The following is a 21,400-nucleotide window of genomic DNA, read 5'->3' as shown; positions in this document are numbered from 1 at the left end:
GCTGAGGCTGGGCCCCGCGGCGCCCTTGCCCTTGGCCGCGGCCGGCGGAGGTTCGGGGGCGCTGCCGGGCGCGGGCGGCCCCGGCCCCGGCCCGCAGCGGCGCACGCGGCGCCACCGCACCATCTTCAGCGAGGAGCAGCTGCAGGCGCTGGAGGCGCTCTTCGTGCAGAACCAGTACCCCGACGTGGGCACGCGCGAGCGCCTGGCCGGCCGCATCCGCCTGCGCGAGGAGCGCGTGGAGGTGGGTGCCCGCCCGCCGGACCGCCGAGGGGCCGAGCAGGCTGGCTTCCTTCCTCCTTCTTTCCTTGAGAAGACGGCCCTGGCGCGATGGGAGGAGGCGCCAGGGGCCCGGGGACCGCTGTGGGGCGCAGGGCCGGTTCCGGGGGGCGGGCGGGGACAGGCACGTGCGGGGAAAGTGTCCCTGGAACTGGAGGGGAGGTAAGGCTAGTTGTCCTTTGGTTTAAGCTTTTTTATTTTCCCTGATTAATGAGGCGCGCGTTCATGTGCCAGAATTTGGGAAGCTTGGAAAGGGCAGGAAGCTGCAGAAGGGGCGTCCGGGGCACCGCCGGGCGGAGGTGGGGGGTGGGAAGGCGTGCAGAGAGATGGCTGGTCCGGGTGGGAAGGGGGCTCTCGTCCCCGCGGCCCGAGCCGCAGCGCCTACCTGCAGCGGTTAAGAGATGGTGGGTGCCGCTGCCGCGTGCCGGCCCCGCAGCCCTCGTCTGCCCACGTCCCCATCGGGAAGCTCCCCGCCTGGTCCACCTATGGGGTGGCGGGGGGGTACGCGGGGCCTGGGGCAGGGCCTGAGCGGTGCTTCCTGCTCCTCAGGTCTGGTTCAAGAACCGCCGGGCCAAGTGGCGACACCAGAAGCGCACGTCAGCGACCTCGAGGCTCCTCCCCGGAGCCAAGAAGGCCCCAAAGGAGAGCTGCTGATGGCTCTGGTAGCTACTCCTGGACTTGGCCGCGTCTTTGGGGGCCGGCTCAGAGAGAGGACAGATTTACCCGAAATCGAGCTGAGAGGGGACACCAGCCTCTTCCCGTCTGTCTGCAGGGCTTCCTGCATCCTGGAGCTAGTGGTCAAGGCGGGAGCCGGCCGCTGGAGTGTGTGTTACCTCCCCAACCCCATCTCCCCCGCCCCGTCACCTGCCCCGTGAAAGGAGGAAACACTGAGCATCTCCATGTGCTCGCTTCTCCAGTGACTAAGGGTCGGGAAGATTCCCTGGGGGCTGGTGGGGCTGGGAGCAGGGCACAGAGCAGGTCAGCTTCCTCAATTCCCCACCAACTCCAGGACAGCAACCACCCCTTGTCAGGGGGGCCCAGAATCTTCTCCCTCCCCGGTATGCTGGCGCCCCTCCTCTCCTCAGCAGGCACATAGTTCCCTTCCCCGGGCCCCAGGAGATTTCTCTGCATCCTGGGCTTGTCAGCTTGCGTGCCCTGCACTGGGCCTTGGCATCCAGAGCTATAGGATAAGAACGTTGGGTGAGGTCATCTCCAGAAGCCACTGCCCCGCTCCTTAATTCTGTGAGCCTTGTCTGGATCCTGGGAAATAAACAAGCAACTGCAAACAGCACAAAAGCAGTCCAGAGTTCCAAGTCCGCCATGGCCCCCACTCCCCCACCCAGGGAGTGGGGGCCATTTTGCCTTGGGGAGCACAGCCCAGTGAGTCCTCAGTCCCTGTGTTCCCCAGCACAGCAGACTACCCCACGGATCATGGCCTAGTGCCCTGGGGGTCTGCACCGGCCTCGAGGTACTGCTCATGGGTGGGGGGATTCCATGCTGTGTGTCTGCCTCCCTCTCTGCCATCATGTTGGGACAAGAGGAAGTTTGACTGGGGAGGATGCACCCTGCCCCCCCCCCTGGCCCTGCCCCGCCACTGCCTTGGAAGATGTCTGTTTTCCTCTCCATCATCCTGGCCCCAGGGTGAAGGATGGTGTGAAAACAAGGCTTTGATTCCCCCAGTAGGCCTGTATGGTGGGCTCAAGGCATCTAACACCATCATCTGGCTTGGGGACCATGTTCTGCCTCCTTATGGGTCTTGGAGGAGATGGGCCGGGGGTATCTGAAAGGAGACACAGTCCATTCAGTAAAGGTGCAGAAGGCAAGGCTACCGCCGCCAGGACTCCAAAGCTGGCTAGATCAGATAACACAGAGCAGGCACATGTCCCTGCGGCGCTGCTCTCACACCACGGGGTGCCTCCAGGACAGCAACACCCCCCTCCACCCCTCAGGATGCACACTCTGGTTGTCGCAAAGCTCTTTGCCTGGGGGCGCCTGGGTGGCTCGGTCGGTTAAGCGTCTGCCTTCGGCTCAGGTCATGATCCCAGGGTCCTGGGATCGAGCCCCATGTCGGGGTCCTTGCTCAGCGGGGAGCCTGCTTCTCCCTCTGCCTGCCACTCCCCCTGCTTGTGCTCTCTCTCTTTGTCAAATAAATAAATGAATAAATGAAATCTTAAAAAAAAAAAGGCTCTTTGCCCTGACTCCTGGCCTTATGCTTGGATACTGCACAGTCTGCGCGCAGAGCTTCCCTGCAGGCCGGGATGCCTTCATCTCGCTGGGCTCTGGGACCCTAGCTGCCGGGTGGCTCTTTGTCATTGTATTGGGCAGCCATGATCAGAGCTCCACCCTCAAGGGACCAGTGGTCATACTGTCCTCCTTTCTCTCCTTTCTCTCTAGCTGCTCCTTGGCAGGCTCACCTCCTATAAGCTGCCCATTAACATAGCTGTCCTGCAGGCTGGGCCCCAGGCATGCTCCTCTCCTCTCCATTCTCTCCTTGCTTGATCACTTCCACCTTCAGGCCCCAATTCCTATCTCTCTGCCACATTTATATCTCCAGCCTGGACCTCTTCCTGAGCTAGATATTTATGTCCAACTGTCCCCTTGACTACTACACCTGGAAGCCCACAGCATCTCAAAATCACCTCGTCGGCAGCAACTCTTCCCCTGTACAAACCAGGTGCATGAGCCAGAGGACTGGCAATTACCCCCACCTCCCCTCCCCCACCCACCATACCCAGGCCAGCAGCAAATCAAAATTTTTTTTTGTTTTATTTAAATTAAAGTTAGTTCACATATAGCAAATCAATTTTGCCTCCAAAAACAATCCCAGAAGCTATCTTCTGCCCAGGTTCAACTGTAGCAACCTGATGAAAATGCTATCATCCCTCACCTTGACCACTGCAGCTGCCTCCAGTCTTGTCCACCTGCAGCCACTCTGGTTCCTCTGTAATTCCTTCCCCATAAAAGGCAGGGTGCAAGTGTGAACCTGCCTCTTCCCTGGTGCTCTAAGGGCTTCCCGTTGTTCCGAAAGATAAAACTCCTCACTGTGACCCATGAGCCCAAACACAGCTGGCGCCTGCCCCTCTGGCATCTTCAACCTCACCGCTCCTTGAACTCTGTATATCCAAAGGTCTTCTCCCTCCTGCTGCGAGACCTTTGCACCTGCTCTTTCCCTCCACCTGATCAATGTCCATTCTCTGGGTCTGCAAGCACTTCCTGACCTCGGGGAAACTTCCCCTGACTGACCCCTAGTACAAACTCTTTTTTTGCACTTGTTCACTGCAGGTTTATGCTTGTTTGTGGGATGATCTGACTAGCGTCTGTCTTCCCCATTTGACTGTCAGCTCCATAGGGCAGGAACCATCATCATGGAGTTCCCCACTGAATGAAGGAATGACTGCCTATTATACTAAATTGTTCTGGGGCAGAATTTGTTTGACATAATTCACAACCTCCTTTAGGGAAGAAATTATCATTCCTGAAAAATGGTTGGACAATTTTCTGGTCCATTTCAATGAGAGTGACCCTCTTCTGGGAAACCCCCTGTGGTGTTCAGGGACCAAAAAAAAATTTTTGTAATCAAACTATTTTATTGAGGGGCTTCCAGGAAAGGTCGAGGAGGAGGACAGGGAGGGAGATCCGACGTCCTCGGCCCGGCCGGAATCTTTCCGGCCTCACAGTCGTCGAAAGGGACCGAATAATTTTTAACCAGACATTTCTTCATTGGATTGCGTATTTTTTTTCTTTTGTTAGGTAACTATCAAGAAGAAATTGTCTTAGGGTTCTTTTCTTGCAGAAAAGTTTGAATAAAAACATTGAAACCGTGTATATAGCCAAAATGCGTTTTTGTTAATAATACAGAAGCACACGCAATGATTTGCGAGAAACTGGAATCCCAAGGCCTTTCAATTTCGCAGTTCTAAAAATTTTCACGATTAGCGTGACCGACACGCCCCTTAGTCTCTCCCACCACAACGCCCCCTGGTGCCAGTAGCCCAGACTCACAGGACCAGAGCGGGGCGGAGCGAAGACTACAACTCCCATAAGGGCCAGGGCTTTTAGTGACGTCACTACGGGGGCGCGGGCTGGCCTCGAAACGCACAGCTCTCCCATTGGTGGACTGTTGCAAGCGCCTGCGCATTTGGCACAGTCCCGCCCCCACCGACTCCCGACGCTGTTACGTACCTGCGTCGCCCGAGCGGTCCTGGGATAGCGATGGAGACGCCCGGAGCATCAACCCGGGTCTTGTCGCTTCCTGCCGCGTCCGTGACCCGGAGGAAGCGCGCGGCAGGGGAGGCCCGGGCTGCGACGAGCAAGCAACGGGTCCTGGACGAAGAAGAGTACATCGAGGTAAGACCTCGATGCGACGCTAGCGAATTCTGGGTCCCTTCCCCGCCTTGCGCTCTTCTCGGGTCTCTCCTCTCGGGTCGTGGCAGACTCGTACCCTCGCGGAGGTGGAGCAACCCGAGTGCGTGCTCTTGGGTTGTGGACAGTCGGGGAGCCAAACAAATACTGTGCAGAGAGAGGTGTCCTTGATGGGGGAGGCAGCAACAGTGCTGTTAGGGGAGAGAGGGGGCGGCTTTGTTTGTATGTCGGGGGGTGGGGCGCGTCAGGGAAACAAGGTATTAAAGCGTGAAGAGGCGTGTGGGAGGATGGTGGTAAAGAGGACTTTCTAGAGAGTTGTAACAGCAAATGCAGAGGCTGGAGGTCTTGGAAACAGTCTATGATTGTGTCAGCATCATTGAGTTAGTGCGCGTCAGAGGATCCTTCAAGTAGGTTTTAATACTACAACAGACATGCAGGAAGAGGAGCTGGCAGGGAGATTGGAGAAAATCAGTTTGGCTTTGGACTGGTAAAGTTTGGGAGGCCTCGGATAGAGAGGCAGCTGGCATTAGGGGATAGCTGGGTGCACAGATGTGCAGCTTAGGAGCAAGGTCTGGCTGGAGGTACAGACTTGGGAATCTCAGCCAGTGCTGCTGGTGGGGGTGACAGGCTGAAGTCATCCAGGTAAAGGGTTCCAATTGGAAATAGGAGGCCTTGGATGGCATGAAGGGGCAACACCCACCTTGGTCCAGCTGGTGTGGAGATGGAGCCAGCAAAGGAGATGAGAGGGACCAGTTAGTGGGGGGGAAAAGAAAAGTTTCATGGAAACCAGATGAGCGTTTAGTAATGTTAGATGTTGAAGCAAGATCTCAGGGGGTGCTCATCCTCATTAGAAAGTGCAGCTAAACTCGGGATCATTGAGTTGGACAGAGGTTGGGGGCATCGGCAAGGATCTTAGCATGTACATTGGTAGACTGAGAGCAGAGGCAGATGTGAACTCTGACTTTTATTCTGACTTCTGATAGGGCCTCCAGACAGTCATCCAGAGGGACTTCTTTCCTGATGTGGAGAAGCTGCAGGCTCAGAAGGAGTATCTGGAGGCTGAGGAGAATGGAGACCTGGAACGGATGCGTCAGATCGCCATCAAGTTTGGCTCTGCCCTGGGCAAGATGTCCCGAGAGCCCCCACCACCCTGTAAGAGCGACAGTGGTGGGCCGAGAGGGGAACTCCTGCTGAACTGATGTCTTAGGCTGGCTCTAATCCCCACCCCCTTCCTCCTTCTAGATGTGACTCCAGCCACATTTGAAACCCCTGATGTGCACACAGGCACCGGAGTGGTGGGCAACAAGCCCCGGGGCCGGGGCCGAGGCCTGGAGGAGGGTGATGGTGAGTGAGCGGTTGGGTTTGCCTGCGAGTCTCATCCTGTGTGGCCCTGAGGGGCTGACCCAGAGGCAGATCACATCTTGTCCCTGAGGGCTCTGTTTGCCTGAATGGCAGCCCATGGGGTCAAAGAGCACCGGTCTGGGAGGCAGGCATGGGGCAGTTCTCTGAGCCTCTGGCCCTCCTCTGTGGAATGGGAATCTCGCTACCTCTCTCACCGGCCTGCTCACTGTGTGCCAGCCCCTGCCCAGTGAGCTTCATGGGCCTCGGAGGGCCCCTTTCCCGATGTCATCTTAGAATGCCTCGGGGCTTCTGCACTTGTTTAGTGAGTTAGTCACTTCCCCTGGATAGCTGCACGGCTCACACCTTCTCTCCCCTCAGACCTCTGCTCAGATGTTACCATTCAGGAAACCCTTTTCTGACCCCTTCTCACCACCCCCAGCATGCCTTCCTGCCTGGCTTTGTTTTCTCGCTGTAGGACCTGGCACTTAAAAAGGCGTTTTTTGGGTTTTTTTTTTTTAAGATTTTATTTATTTATTTGACAGAGAGAGAGAGCGCAAACAGGGAGAGTGGCAGGCAGAGGGAGAGGGAGAAGCAGGCTTCCCACAGAGCAAGGGAAGCCCGATGTAGGACTCGATCCCAGGACCCCAGGATCATGACCTGAGCCGAAGGCAGTCGCTTAACCAACTGAGCCACCCAGGCGCCCCAAAAGACATTTCTCTATTTTTTGCCTCTCCTCACCACGAGAGCTTCTCTCTCTTGCTTCTGTGTGTATATTCTGCACCTAGGACAGCACATGGCATGTTGTGGGAGTAGAACAAACAAACAGGTTGTCTTCTTCCACACATGGATTGGGGTGTCGTGACATGGTCCAGCTTTATGAGGGAATCTTTCTAGGAAAGAGCATTTTGAACCCTGTTGGACATAAGTGTACTACGTGCAGTGGGACTTTCTCACGATCAGCGGTCGATCTCATCAGTAGAACATCAGTGCTCAAACAGACAAGATGCTTGTTGTTCTCTTCTGGGTCCTAGTCTATGGCATGCTAACACAGATGCCCTGTGTGCTCACACAGACGAGATATTTTCTGCTTCAAAATCCAGCTCATTGTGGCATTACTGTAGTCCATCATGATGTGTCCTTGGAGCTTGATCAGGGGAGCTTGATCGCAGCTCCAGTGTAATGTGGCAGATGAATCACAGGCAGTTTACAGATTCTTGTTATTTATTTATGTATCAAAATTTTACTTTATTTGAGAGAGCAAGCACGTGTGCAAGGGGGGGGGAAGGGCAGAGGGAGCGAGAGAATCTCAAGCGGACTCTGTGTGGAGCACAAAGCCCGACACAGGGCTCGATCTCACGACCTTGAGATCACGACCTGGGCCGAAATCAAGAGTCAGATGCTTAACTGACTGAGCCACCCAGGCGCCCCTCAGATTTTTTTTTTTTAAATATGCCTTGTTGGTAAATCTAGGAATCGTTTCAGTAATCTCAGTGGTAGGTACCATCAGAACGGGGTTTGAGTCCTTAATCTTTCTGACTCTGGGTCTGGAACTTTTAGCCACTGTGCTTTGTGCAGTCTAGCAGGTCGTAGGCAGTCAAGACTGTCAGTGGAATGGAAGACAAGGCTATCCTTCTGGTGGCCCCGCTGAAGGGGGCCCCACTGTGCACAGTGCAATGGCACCCCTTCAGCGGGGGTACCCCCTTCTTTTTTTTTTTTTTTTAAAGATTTTATTTATTTATTTGACAGAGAGAGACAGCGAGAGAGAGAACACAAGCAGGGGGAGTAGAAGAGGGAGAAGCAGGCTTCCCGCCGAGCAGGGAGCCCGATGCGGGGCTCGATCCCAGGACCCTGGGATCATGACCTGAGCGGAAGGCAGACGCTTAACGACTGAGCCACCCAGGCGCCCCGGGGGTACCCCCTTCTATGGTGGTGGGGCGACAGCTGGCGTTGTGGCCCAGTGCCTGTGTGGCCCCATCTGGAGCACTGGATCCTCCGGGGTCCCTGCCTCGGAGCCTGCTAGCAGGTTAGGAGGCTTAGGTGACAGCCTCCCCCTGTGGCACAGGCGCCAGGAAGGGAGGAGCAGGCAGGGAAGGAAAGCCCAGGGATGGAGGGAGAGCTTGGGGCATCGGCGAAAGGTCCTACAGGACCGGCCCAGTTTTGGCAGGGCAAGCTTACTAGGACCATCTGCCTTTTCTCTGACGTCTGGATGCCCCTCTTCCTGAGTCAGACACACGTTTCACTTGACATCCAGCAGCTGAGGAGAGCCCCTGAGTGCTCCCTGGGCAGTGGGGTGGGGGCGGTGATTCTGCCCCCAGGTGGGGAGTTGTCTGGCAGTGTGGGCTCTCACCCACAGATGCACAACCAGGGTGAGGGTTCCAACCCTGCTTATGGAGTAGCACGGTTCCTGGGACTGAGTGACCACAAAGTGTTCATGCTGTTTGTGGTTCTGTGTCACTCCACCTCTGCCCCTGCGCAGGGGAGGTTGGCGAGGAGGAAGAGAAGGTGCCCCTGCCCAGCCTGGATGTTTTCCTGAGCCGGTACACAAGTGAGGACAACGCCTCCTTCCAGGAGATCATGGAGGTGGCCAAGGAGAAGAGCCGGGCACGCCACACGTGGCTCTACCAGGCCGAGGAGGAGTTTGAGAAGGTGTCCTTGGGTGCAGCAGCACGGGCATCCTCTGTCAGGGTGAGGGAGTCCTGGGGCCAGGGGCACAGTGCCTGGGGACCTCTCTGACCCTCACTTTCCCCCTGTGATGCAGAGGCAGAAAGATAATCTTGCACTTCCGTCGGCAGAGCACCAAGCCATCGAGAGCAGCCAGGCCGGCGTGGAGACCTGGAAGTACAAAGCGAAAAATTCGCTCATGTACTACCCAGAGGGTGAGCGGGCGGGGCTGGTGGGCAGCGTGGGGTGGGGCCGGGTGTTTGGATCTGGCCTTCAGGGTGTGTATATCTGTGCTCCCTGGCATACCGGGCCTCTGAGGGGTCCTGCTCTGCCTCTGTCCGTGAGGGAGTGAGGCTGCCCCCTGCTTTGCCTGGCTTCATGCTTGTGTTCACCGGGGGATGGCTTGGCCTCTCCCTCAAGCCTTGAGCATGGGGCAGTGGCGGGGCCTCCCCACCCTCTGACACCGCAGTCATCTCTCCTCATCCGCCAGGCGTCCCTGATGAAGAGCAGTTGTTTAAGAAGCCGAGGCAGGTGGTGCATAAGAATACTCGCTTCCTCAGGGATCCCTTCAGCCAGGCCCTGAGCAGGTCCCAGCTGCAGCAGGCGGCCGCCCTCAATGCCCAGGTGAGTGGCCGCGGCTGGCTGTGGGCAGCCACCACCCCTCTGATCTTGCTTTCCTTTCTTAAATTAGTACATTCTTGGGTTTGGCAGAGCCTAGCATCATGTGAGTATTTGGGGCTCCTGGGCGGCAGGGTCCTGAGTCTTTTCTTGACCTGTATGGGCTTCCACTGGGGCACTGTCTTGGCCAGAGACGTTCTGTGGGTCAGTTCAGTGCCAGCTTCCTGGGGGACAGGGACATGAGAGAAGAGAGGCTGCTGGGAGCCAGCCCAGGCTGGCCAGACCCACACCCATTCGCCGAGCAGGGCAGGGGTAGATGGGGTGGGCAGGCTGGAGTAGGGTGAGGCTTGGTAGGGCAGACAGCAGGGATGTCTGAGCTGGGGAGTCATGGTGCAGTGGCAACTCCAGTGGTCATGGGGTTAAAGTGGGAGAGGCAGGAGGTGGGGAGACTATTCCGGTGGCTTCTGCAAGTGCCTTGCGGGAAAGAAGTCAGAGCACATGTGCCAGTGATCAGTGTGGCTTCCTGTCAGGGCCTAAGTCAGTAGCTGCTGAAAGCAGTTTGTGTGGGGTGTGGACTGAGGCCAAGGACCCCGGCCCTGCCTGCATGGAAGGAGGGGGAGCTTCCCTTGCTCTGATGCCTGCTCTGACAGGTCCTCAAGGTCTTTGCAGGGGCCGGGGTCCTTCCTTTCTTTCTCTAGCCCGCGAGCTCTGGGTCTGGATTTGCCAGACCAGGGAGGGGAAGATTTGCCAGCATGTTCCTGTGCATTTGCCCATCAGCTAGCTGGGGGGAGGTGGCTTGGGCCCCCCTGACACCAGTCTCTCTTGTTTGTTCTAGCACAAACAGGGCAAGGTAGGCCCTGACGGCAAGGAGCTGATCCCCCAGGATTCCCCACGAGTGGGCGGATTTGGATTTGTTGCAACCCCCTCTCCTGCCCCTGGTGAGACGTGAACCTGCTGGCAGGCGGGCCCCCTGATGGGACTGCCTGTGGGGAGGTGGGCTGCTCAGGTGGCTCTGGGCACTGTTGACACTTCGCCGTGTCTGCCACATGCCTCGTGGGACTCGGGGACCCCGTGTCCCACCTGTGCAATGTCAGGGCTGAATGGGGCTGTGGCGGGGCTGGACTCTCAGGTAGGGCTGACCTGAGATGCATGGGGCCCAGCCCATTGAGTTGGGCAGTCTTCTTGCCTTGCCCTGAGCTTGGCAGCACAGACTGGCTTTGCTGGGAACCAGGGGTGTTGGGGCTCTGCTGGACAGATGGGCTATGGTGAGCATGCTGAAGGGCACAGGGGGAGGCCAGGCAGGGGGAGGCTGGGCATAGGGGCATAGGGAAGAGGCTCTGGGCTCCAGCTCTGCATGCCCTCACACAGAAGGTTTATGAGTCTTGGGGACAATCTCACGGTGCAGCGGTGCATGTGGTGTCCTTCCCCCCGCACCCTCCACCCCGAGCACTGGCCTCTGTGTTGGGCTACTGGTTCCTGTGACACAGGCCAGGGTATATGGAGGCACTACAGGTTTACCCAGGGTCCTGGGAGGTTTGGGCGCTCTAAAAGCCCCCTGGGTGTCCCCTCCTTTGGGGTGGAGTGCCATAGCAACCTCCAGGAGGCCCTGGTGGCCATGTGCTAGGACGGGAGCCTAGCTGAGCCAGCCCAGCTTCTCTGGGGTGCCCCCTTCCCGGGCTAAGCCCCACAGCTATCAGGGCCCAGGCCTGCTTTGGGCCTAAAGTAGCCTTAGTATTGTCCTCTCAGAGGGCAGAGGAGCTGGGGTTCCAGAGTCCCAGGGAAGGAGAGTGGGCCAGCTGCCAGCCTTCATGTTTGTTAGCTGGGACATGCATGGTGGGAGCTGGCTGTCATAGGAGGGAGGACCTGGCAGTGCCCTCACCTGCATCCCCTGGCCTAAGGTGACTGAGCTCTCCATCTGCAGGTGTGAACGAGTCGCCGCTGATGACCTGGGGGGAAGTTGAAAACACTCCCTTGAGAGTTGAAGGATCTGAAACCCCCTATGTGGACAGGACGCCAGGGCCAGCCTTCAAGGTGGGTCATGGTGAGGGGAGCTCACATGGGACCCTGAGTAGACACATGGCCTTCGGAGCACTTGTAGCTCGATGCACAGAGGATGGTCTAGCTGCCGCTGGTCAAAACAGAACCACCTGAGGGGTTAAGCCGTGCTCCCAGGCTGCACACCTGCGCATCACTGCACTTCTGAAGAAGACCAGGGCACTGAGGACACGTGTTGGGGGGGAGAGAGGGACTTGGGCATGGGGCCAGGGCACCAAAGCCATGGCCCTCTGAGCCTGCAGGCTGGTGGGCCGGGAAGGGCCCTGGAGCCCCAGTGTTCCGTGGGCTGTGGTTTGTGGTTTGTGTCTTCAGAAGGATTGTGTGCTTGCAGAGGGAGGCCTCTGGTTACAGGAGAGCATGCATCGAGAGGCAGCAGTTTTGTAGAAGTTGTCAGAGGGTGGGTCGTGAGACCTGGAGCAGGTAGGGCAGGGAAGCTGGCTGCCAGGTGGTTTGTGGAGATGGGGTAGTCTAGGATGACCCCAGAGAGGCTTTGAGAAGGCAAGGCACTGTGGTCTGCGTGGTTTATTGGGGAAACTGAGTGACTGGCGTAGTTTGGAACAGGAAGGAAGAGAAGTCGCTGGAAGCTGAGAGCATGCAGTCCTGTTCTCAGGGTGCTGGGCCAGCACTCCCAACTTGGAGTGCTAGGAAATTGTAGGAGGCAGAGGTCAGTGTTGTTGCAGAGAGCAAAGGGCGTGGGGTAACATCATCTGCTTGAAACCCCAAGGGGTCGGGCATGGAACCTGGAATTAATGTAGGTCTGCTGCATGGGGAGCTAGGTTCGAGGTTGTCTTGAACCAATCCCTCTAAACACTTGCAGCGTATAGTTTGAAATGTAACAGAAAAAGAGATCTCACTCACTGTAGCAGCAGCAGAAATTTAGAACACCTAACAATACCTTAGCTTTTGTGAAGAAACCAAAGGCTAGTGCTGCAGGCTCGCCTAAGGAAAATCGGAGGGTGTGGGCCACACCATGGGGCCTCCCCGGTACAGTACCACTCTCGTTCTGGGAGGAAACGCATGTCCACACAACGTGTGCAGATGATTTTGGCACCTTGGTTCTTAAATTTGTCTGGGACACGAGGATAACCAAGAAAAACCGGAGAGAGGAGTGCCGGCAGGCGTCTGGGCATGCCGCAGGTACGGGGTTGCCAGAAGTCTGTCCCGGTCCTGGGGCCTACCAGGCAGCAGGGAAGAGCTTCTGAACAAAACCTCAGTCCAAATCTGAATTCAGGGTACGTGAGAGACGACAGTTCAAATTGTGCTGAGCAGTAGAGTATTTGGATATAAAGTGCCTGATACATGTTGCAGAACGAGTTCCTCAAGGGGAAGGGTTAAGTATAGAAAACAAAGTGTAAACAATGAGAAGAAAATCACAGTAACCACTTAACCTGGCATTAAGGTAGGAAGGGATAAAGCGAAGAGAGCCGGTCACAAAGGAAGTAGGGGGTGGATGATACTATACGAAGCGGTGGACTTAAGTACAGCAGAAAAGCCCGTCGTAAATAACACTGAAAGCAAGTAATTGAGAAGGCATTTGCATGGCAGAGCTTAATGTAACTGGGGGGAAGCTGGAAGGAAACAGACGAGCACTTGGATAGAAAAATAGGACAAGGACCCATTTCAGGAAGTTCTGGAAAGAAATACAGAAGGTCGATGGAGGTTAAAGTCAGCAAACGGTTTACTCCAGTCATCAGAGGGAAGCAGATTCAAACAAGACCCCCTTCTTCCCTAGAAGACTGTCGGAGGTTCATAAGTCGGCAGTGCTGGCTTGCAGGGAACCGTGATGACAGGTGGGAGGCCCAGGCCCTTGGCGGGTGGGCAGTTCAGGCGAGCCAGTCAGGGGCTTTCGGGGGCTTTTAGGGAGGCGGCAGTGGGTTGTGAGGATCACGGGGAGCCACGGGAAAGAGGCAGGTGCCCCAGCAGCAAGGGACTGGCTGGCTCGGTGGCAAGCCACCCACACACCTGCTGCCTTGTAGATCCTGGAGCCTGGCCGCAGGGAACGGCTGGGGCTGAAGATGGCCAACGAGGCCGCCGCCAAGAACCGAGCCAAGAAGCAAGAGGCCTTAAGGAGAGTGACGGAGAACCTGGCCAGGTGAGGAGTGCCTGACCCGCACAGGTGGGGGTCTCTCCCTGTTCCCGCTTGGCCTGGGGGTTCTTTGGTGGGTCCTGTGGCAGCTCCTCTGGTCCGGACGTGGCCTGTATGAACCAGGATGCAGGGCCCCTCTCCGTCTTTTCCTTCTTCAACCATCTCCTTAGCACATCCCTAAGAGGCACCTTTGGGCCCCTTGTCCCGCTGTAAGCTCCTGTCAGCCCTGTGGAAACAGGTGTATTGTTCTCCTTGGAGAGAGCTGGGGTCCATCCCAGCTCCACATCCAAGGGCAGCACCATCACTTGACCTTAAATTTGGCTCCACAGCTGTGTGCCAGGCCATCGGGTATCCTCAGCCCATAATGACCACGCATCTCCCATGTTATCTTTGTGGGGCCGTGGGAAGCCCCACTGCTGGCAGTGCCTGGTTGGGCCTAATGGTGCCTCTTTCACCCACCCCCTTCCACCCCAGCCTCACCCCCAAAGGCCTGAGCCCAGCCATGTCCCCAGCCCTGCAGCGCCTTGTGAGCAGGACGGCCAGCAAGTACACAGACCGGGCCCTGCGGGCCAGCTATACCCCATCTCCAGCACGCTCGACCCACCTCAAGACCCCAGCTGGTGGGCCTCAGACCCCCACGAGCACACCGGCTCCTGGCTCTGCGGCACGCACCCCCCTCAGCCAGGACCCAGCCTCCATCACGGACAACCTGCTGCAGCTCCCTGCCCGGCGCAAAGCCTCAGACTTCTTCTAGGGTCAGGCCCGGGCCAGGCCTACGGAAGCTCCACTCGGCAGAGGACTCTGGCCTTCTGGGGACCCAGGCCCGGGCCAGAAATGGTGACTGTCCCAGGAGCCACCGAAAAGAGGCCCGCTGGCACGAGACTTGCCCCCACGGCCCTCAGGGTATATCCCAGGGCCTTGTTGATACTGTTTTCTATATAACCCCTGCCTGTTTCTATCTAGTCGTGATTAAAGAGCACGTAAGCACAGTCTGGCAGGACCGTCTCTCCGGCCCACTCCGCATGGCCCTCAGGCTGCCCTCATGCCCACATCAAGGTCTCAGGACTGCAGGCCTCCCTGGGAGGAAGCTTCTGGGTGAGGTGAACTTGGAAGTTCAGGGTCTCTGGGCTTTCCTGCCACTCCCTGCATTGCTTTCTGTGGCCCCCCTGGGGCTTGGAACCTGCCTTCTGCACTGAGCTCACAGCACATTGGGCCCTGCTCCCCAAGTTCTGTCCCCCTGATGGAAGGAGAGAGCCCTTGGAAGTTGTGCCCCTCAGGTTCCCCTGGCGTTCTGGGTCCAGGCCCACAGCCTCACCAGCTGGGCCTAGCCCACGTGGTTTGCTGGTGACAAGGTTGCGTGGGTCCTATGTGTCAGACAACACATCACGTGTGGCACCTTCAAAGTGGCCTCAGAATCACCTTCTCCAAGCACCTGGTCTCCAGCTCAGGTGGGGCGGAACTGTCTCACTTCCTGCCTTTCCCTCTCCCAGTGCTCCAGGCACCACCTTCCATACTCAGCTGAGTCACCAGCAGGAGTCGTGGGTAACAGTAACCTGGGCCACAGTGTCAAAAAGCAATGGGGCCAGGCTCTATGCAGACCGGAGAGTGTCACGTACACCACAGGCCACACTTGCCCATGACCTTGAGGGCTTTGGTGACATGGGATATCCAAGCTGGCTTCCAGATGGGTCTCTTCCGGCCTTAAGTGGGGTCAGGTCGGATCCTCTGAGGGGCTTGCACTGCCCAAGGAGACAGCCTGGAATCTGCTCAGACCAGAGTCTTTCTTGTTTTGAGCATACCCGGCCCTGCCCTGGCTTGGGTATGTCTTGGGTTGTCCTGCATGTTTCCTCGCCCCCTCCATGAGTGCCGTGTTCCCTGGAGGCTGGCTTGGGGCCAGTCATCTGCCTAGGCACCCACTAGTCTGTGCTCGACTGTGAGCTCCTGCCAGTTTCCAGGGGGCCAAGCCCCAGCCAAGCCCTGTAACTCACCAGGGGGCTGGGACTGGGCTCAGTGGGTGGGACCAGGACCAGGACCGCCCCAGGGGGTCAGGAAGAGTGTGGCCTTTGGTGCTTTTCCCCCATAGGGAAGGGGGGGCGTGGGCCAGAGCAGCATGAAGGCAGAGAGGTCTGAGTGGGTGTGTGATGTGGAGGGAGACGCTGTCCAGGCAAGGCCGCTTAAGGCCAAGCGCTGGCCCCCCTGAGCGCTGGCTGGTGTATGGGGTGGATAGGAAAGGGTGGGGAGGGCGTGGGTGAGAGGTCTGGGCTGGGGCTGTTTTGGCAAATGAAAGGGCACTCAAGGGGCCAAGGCCACTGATCTCAACTGCAGGAATGGAGGGAGCGGAGTACATGGAGAAAGGGGCTGTCGGAGGGAGCGGGATGGGGTCGGGGTCAGGGTGGGCTGTGCTGTGCCTGAGCTGGAGAGACACGTGCAGCTGGCCAGCCCTGGAGGCTCTGGGCCCCGGGGTGGGTCAGAGGGAGACTGGGGGGGCCTGGCTGTGGGCTGCGGCTGAGGTCTTCTTGCCCACAGGGCCTCGCCAGGAGTCTGCCTGTGCCGAGCACCAGTCCTTGCATCCCTATGCTGGAGACCCCCCGCACCGCAGGGAGGGTGGTTGGCTGAGTCCTAGAGAAAAAGACTCCTCACGGGGCACTCTTGATGCTTGTATACACTTTGTGGTTTATTTGGTGGTCAGTAATTAATGTCTTTGTTGAGTGAAAGAAAGCTAATAGAACGTAATCAAAATAGTGGTCTAATTGACGGATTTTACTTGTTCCTTGCACCTGTGCCTTCTTCAGCTCCTACTGCCTATTTAGTTTATGTGGGTGCACACCATGCACCACGCCCCCCAGGCCCTCAGCACCGCTAGGTGCTCGCTTTCCCCACCTCAGTTCCAGTGACATGATGATCTTTTGCCTTGGAGGTCTCGGCCAGCCTGTCCTCCATCCTGTCCTCGTTCTCGGGCACCACCAGCAGCCGGTGCTGGGTTTTGGCCCCCAGCTTGTCCGGCCGGTGCTCAGGCCGGTGCTCAGGCCGCGAGCCTGGCCGGGTGTCCGGTTTGCACTCGGTCCGGTACTTGCCCTCACCCTCCCTCTTGAAGGAGGCAGAAGACATGGCCTTAGGCTTGGGGGGCTGCAGCCACGAGTGGCTGAGGATCTCATCGATGTGTAGCCGCCGGTTGACGTCTGGCTGCAGGATTCGGTAGATGAGGTCCTTGCACTCGCCTGTCAGGTTCTTGGAGCGGGGGAAGTCCACGCGGTGCTCCTTCTGGATGCGCAGCATTTTCTTGATGTCGGAGTCGTCGTAGGGCATGGAGCCACAGACCATGATGTAGAGGATCACGCCCAGGCTCCAGATGTCGTACACTTTGGGCTGGTAGGGGATGCCCTGCAGCACCTCGGGGGCCGCGTATGCCGCCGACCCGCAGAAGGTCTTGCTGAGGATAATGCGGCCACTGCCGTCCCGCAGGCAGCGCTTGGAGAAGCCGAAGTCAGACAGCTTGATGTTGAAGTCCTTGTCGAGGAGGAGGTTCTCGCACTTGAGATCTCGGTGGACGACGTCCAGGTCGTGGCAGTACTTGACGGCGGAGGAGAGCTGGCGGAACATTTTACGAGCCACATCCTCATGCAACGCCCCCCGACACTTGATGAACTCAAGGAGGTCGCCCTGGACCCCGAGCTCCATGACAATGTAGATGCGCCCATCAGAGGTCTCAAAGATCTCGTAGGTCTTGATGATGGAGCGGTGGTTGACGGTTGCCAGGATGTCCATCTCCCGAGGAAGGAATCTCTCCACGAAGTCAGTGGGCGTCTTCTTGCGGTCAATGATCTTGACTGCCACGTTGAACTTGAGGCGCTCAGAGTAGGCAGATTTGACTTTTGCGTACGAGCCCTTGCCAAGATTGATGCCCACGATGTAACCCTTCTTCCTTAGGACCGCGGCATCATCCATGGTGCCAGGAGCAGCTAGCGCCGCTGTGCTCTACATCCCCTCCCTATGTGGGCCAGTAGGCATTGTCCTCATTTACACTGTGTGGAGCCGTCTGGCTGGGCTGGGCCTGGACTTGGAGGGGTGGAACGCTCAGCATTGTCCCCGCGTGACTTCAGCATGTGAAGTCATAAAGCCAGCTTGTTGGGAGTAGGGACTGAGCTGGGGGAAATGGGGCCCCTGGAACCCTGGAAGCCAGGCTGGCCTGGCAGGAGGGCCCACTCCCCCCTGCCCACTGGAAGGAAGCCGGCACCCAGAACTGCAGTAACCCTCCCTGCTCCTCCTCCTCTGTGGCTTCCTTGTCATGAGTCAGGCCCAAGGGAGGGCCACCCAGGTCAAGCCAGAGTGCCGGCCCCATGCCCATTTCCTTCTGGCTGTGTGGACCCTGCATTGGTCCATGCCCCACTAGGGCCGATTTCCTGCAGCTTCTTTGGGGTGTGAAGAAAACCCTCTCTAGGACTTGTGTCCTTGGAATGGGTGGTGCCTGGGTGGAAGGGCGCTGGTCTGGCCAGCCTTGTGAATGAAGAGCAGCTCCTGTTCAGGGTAGAAGGCTGAGTGCCACTGTGGCACGCAGGGTGTGTGTGGGGTGGGAGGGCCGGCAGGGCCCTGGGCCCCAGACTGGCAGATGCGTGTTCCGAGGGCTGGGGCCTGCCTGGAGGATGGGCCAGGTCTCAGTCAGGTAGAGGAGGTGGTGAGGCATCCAGGCAGGGAAGAGCCTGGGAGAGGTGACGGCTTGTCCTGAGAATCGCTGAGTCTGACAGTCTGGAGGGAAGGTGGAGGAGAAGGGAGGTGGTGGGCAGTCATTTCAAGGCCTGGGGCCAGAAGTGTCATGACCCAAGTCACATTTTTTTTTTAAAGATTTTATTTATTTGACAGAGACACAGCGAGAGAGGGAACACAAGCAGGGGGAGTAGGAGAGGGAGAAGCAGGCTTTCTATGGAGCAGGGAGCCCAATGCGGGGCTCGATCCCAGGACCCTGGGATCATGACCTGAGCCAAAGGCAGACGCTTAACGACTGAGCCACCCAGGTGCCCCCCCAAGTCACATTTTAAGATCGTCCCTGACAGAGTGCCTAGAGAATGGGCTTCGGGTGAGTGGAGGCCAGTACCCTTGACCAGATGAGAGGAGGCTGGCCCAGGGTGGGCCTGCAGGGACTGGGTGGCAGAGGGAGACAGAGGGTCTGGTGCACTGACCTCTGAGTGGGCAGGGCCTTGGCCAAAGCTTTGGTGCTGGGGGTCCTGGTAAGAGCAGGCTCGGGGATTGGGGGGGGTCCTGAATTATGTCACTCTGGACCTTTGGGAGGAGCAGGCATGTTGTGGCCTGGTGGACCCCTGGCATTTGCATCTCTCAAGCTGTCTTGCGCTGAAAGCAATGTGAAAACCCTTTTGTTTTTGCTTTGGGAACTGTGGCATCTTATTTGTGTCTCCTTGGGTACTTTGGAAGCCGTGCTGCTCATCTGTTCTCCATCACAGGCATCCTGTGCCCACATGTGGGCGTGCCATGTGCTCAGTGTTCAGGGGAGAGGGGGAGGAGGAGGCCTGCCTCTGTGTGGGTAGTCGGGAGGGTTGGTGATGGAGGAGCCAGAGTGCAGAGGATCCGTAGGGCCCTGCCGGGTTGGTGAGGGGTAGGACATGCCAGGCAGATGTGTGGACCCAGCTGGGGCACATGGGGAGCTCCCTGCATCTGGAGGTTCATGGGGAAGATCTCCGGGGTGGGGTGGCTAGAGTTCAGATGCCAAATAGGAGTAGACTGCCCTCCAGCAGCCACGGCCTCCCTGAGGCCCGCTCCTGGCTCTTCAGAGCTTCCATTGCAGTAGCTTTGGCTTGATGCCCGCTCTCTCCTGGGACGTCTCTGGAAGAAATGACCAGAACTTCACTCCTTTGCCTCCCAGAAGGGACTGGCTCTGAGGATTTGCAGGCCAGGACCCAGGAGCATGACAGTCTCCTCTGCCCTTCTCCTGCACTCCCGAATGTTCTATCTGGGGCGCCCCCTGCATGTCTGCCTTTTTGGCTGACTCTGCTGACCCACCCACTTTCCCCTTTTTTGTGGATTCCGCTTCCTCATACTCTGCCCTTGCCCGGAACAGTGTGGCCTCTTTGGTTCTCGGGGACGCGGTAGAGGAGGCACAAGCTGAGCTGCTGGGGCAGCGAGCAGGTGGCTCAACCCAGCATACGCACGCAGAGGCAGGCCCTCCTGGTGTGTCCCTGGTGGGAAGTGTTCCACTGGACCTGGGGCCTCCAGGGGGTACTCCCAGCCTGCAGCCCTGTGCGTGGGAGACCCACGGACTCTGGCAAAGCCACTTCTCTCTGAGTTTCGGTTTCCTCCATTTCTCTACTCACCTTATAGGCATTTGAGGGTTGGTTCCAGATGCTGGGGTTCACTGATGAACTAGACAGGACCCATGCCTTCCTGAAGCCCAGAGGACACAGGGAGCTCCCGTGTCACACCAGTGGCGGCTGCGCCATGACACAGGAATGCGGGGCGGTGAGGGAAAAACTGGACTGGGTTTGGGGATGCTGGGAGGGCTGAGGTCTGAGGAGTTAGCTACATGGAGGGGGACGAGGACCTGCTAGAGCTCGTCATGGCTTGAAAGGACAGAGTGGTGGGAGTGTGCAGGGGTGGGACTGTGGAGGCCATGGTGAGGGTCTTGATCCTAAAGCCTTGGGGAAGGTCCCTGACGGGGTCTGAGTCAGGGCTGACCCTGGGAATGGCCCCAGAATGTGAGGCCATCTGGGGAAGAGTGGGCTTCAGTCACCTGGGCTGCCACTCTGTGCTGTGTGATCTCAGGCAGTAGCCCACCCTCTCTGAGCTGTCTCTCCACCTGTAAAGCACACAGAAGATGCTCCTTTGTGGGGCCCCTCCTGCCCAAGGCTTGCCTTCTGGCTAGGCTATAGTGAGTTGCTCCCAGGCCCCTCCTGCTGCATGTTGCCTGCTGTCCCCAATGACCACAAGCCACAGATGACCAAGGCGAGGAGGTTCACAAGCCTCTCCTCAGGATGTCCCCACTCCAGCCACCGGATGATCTGCAGGACGCTGGGTTCCTGGGGCCTCTGGGAAAACTGGGTGGCCCCTCCAGTATTACCCAGGGCCGATTCTGCACCTGGACCTCAGCACTCACAGGCCTGCCCCAGCAGAGCTTATAGTGATGGGCTGCCGAGCTCAGAAGGCTTTGTGGAGGCCATGGCCCCTTGGCTGATCCTGGAGACATGGGTAAGGTCTGCAGGGATGCATCTATGAGCATGATTATGGCACGTGTATGTGGGGGTGTGAGGATGAGGGAGGGGGCTGGGAGGCCAGGAGGAGGCCAGACCTGGGATGCCGAGGCCGTGCACTGGGATCCTTCCCGAAGGCAGCGGGATCTGGACTGTATGCAGGAGGGAGGTTCTGGCCACTGGGGGAATCATGGGGCAGGTAGAGGCCTTGAAGGTAGCTGCGCTGTGTGTTCACGACAGACTCCCAGGAGCATGGAGATAGGAAGACATAGAATGTGTGAAGATGGCTGTGGGTAGGGTGGGAGCCAAGCGGAGAGGTGGTGTGGATGTGTGGAGGGGTGCAAAGAGAGTAGGGCCGGGGCACTCACTGGACCTTGCTTCTCCCGGGGCCTGGAGTTGGAGTCTTTCTAAGACACCGACATAGGGTGGGGGGTAAGTCTGAAGGTGCTTGTCCTCTTGATGTGTCAAACCCGCAGATCCACATGAGGTTGTCCAGAGTGAGTGCAGAGCAGGAAGAGAAAGGGGCTGCCGTGGCTGAGGTGAGAAGGAACAGCCTGAGAATGACGTGGGTGGGCCACGCAGGGCAGGGCAGCCAGCGATGCTAAATGCAGGGCTGTGCCTTCTAAAGGACACTGATGGCTGCAGGGCACAGGCCTGCATAGTGAGCACACCTGTCCTCTCTCCTCGCCAATGTCTGCTTATCCACTCTGGCATGGAGCATCACTGCTGGGGACAGACTGGGACTAGAGGGGAAAGGGATGTGGTCGAGACCACACAGTGACTGTGGGGCACGTAGGCTGGGTGGGGC

General features: G+C 58.0%; 3 protein-coding genes across 4 annotated transcripts in view; 2 read left to right on the top strand and 1 right to left on the bottom strand.

Moving 5' to 3' along the window:
- GSC2 (goosecoid homeobox 2) overlaps positions 1-930 on the top strand; it is a 1,527-nt gene extending 597 nt beyond the window's left edge. Inside the window, exons 2-3 of the mRNA XM_034989090.1 lie at positions 7-241; positions 826-930. Of these exons, the coding sequence (XP_034844981.1) occupies positions 7-241; positions 826-930 (340 nt within the window). The remainder of the gene's footprint in view (positions 1-6; positions 242-825) is intronic.
- Positions 931-4,473: 3,543 nt separating this feature from the next.
- ESS2 (ess-2 splicing factor homolog) lies at positions 4,474-15,075 on the top strand. 2 transcript variants are annotated; one of them, XM_034989101.1, is made up of 10 exons: positions 4,474-4,623; positions 5,622-5,790; positions 5,881-5,982; positions 8,456-8,625; positions 8,738-8,855; positions 9,131-9,264; positions 10,094-10,196; positions 11,180-11,289; positions 13,290-13,405; positions 13,874-15,075. In XM_034989101.1, the coding sequence occupies exons 1-10, from the start codon at positions 4,489-4,491 to the stop codon at positions 14,151-14,153; spliced, it is 1,437 nt and encodes a 478-aa protein (XP_034844992.1). In that variant the 5' UTR covers positions 4,474-4,488; the 3' UTR covers positions 14,154-15,075. The 2 variants fall into 2 exon arrangements, with proteins under 2 accessions (XP_034844992.1, XP_034844991.1); XM_034989100.1 differs by having other exon boundaries at positions 13,912-14,388.
- A 204-nt stretch (positions 15,076-15,279) lies between these two features.
- On the bottom strand, positions 15,280-17,813 carry TSSK2 (testis specific serine kinase 2). The gene has a single exon (XM_034989102.1). The coding sequence runs from the start codon at positions 17,342-17,344 to the stop codon at positions 16,259-16,261; it is 1,086 nt and encodes a 361-aa protein (XP_034844993.1). The 5' UTR covers positions 17,345-17,813; the 3' UTR covers positions 15,280-16,258.
- Between the last annotated feature and the right edge of the window lie 3,587 nt (positions 17,814-21,400).

Source organism: Mirounga leonina, unplaced genomic scaffold (genome assembly GCF_011800145.1).
Source record: "Mirounga leonina isolate KUSES-001 unplaced genomic scaffold, KU_Mleo_1.0 Mir_481, whole genome shotgun sequence".
Lineage (NCBI taxonomy): Eukaryota > Metazoa > Chordata > Mammalia > Carnivora > Phocidae > Mirounga > Mirounga leonina.
The sequence above is the reverse complement of the archived record's forward strand: the minus strand, read 5'-3'. Positions and strand labels throughout refer to the sequence as shown.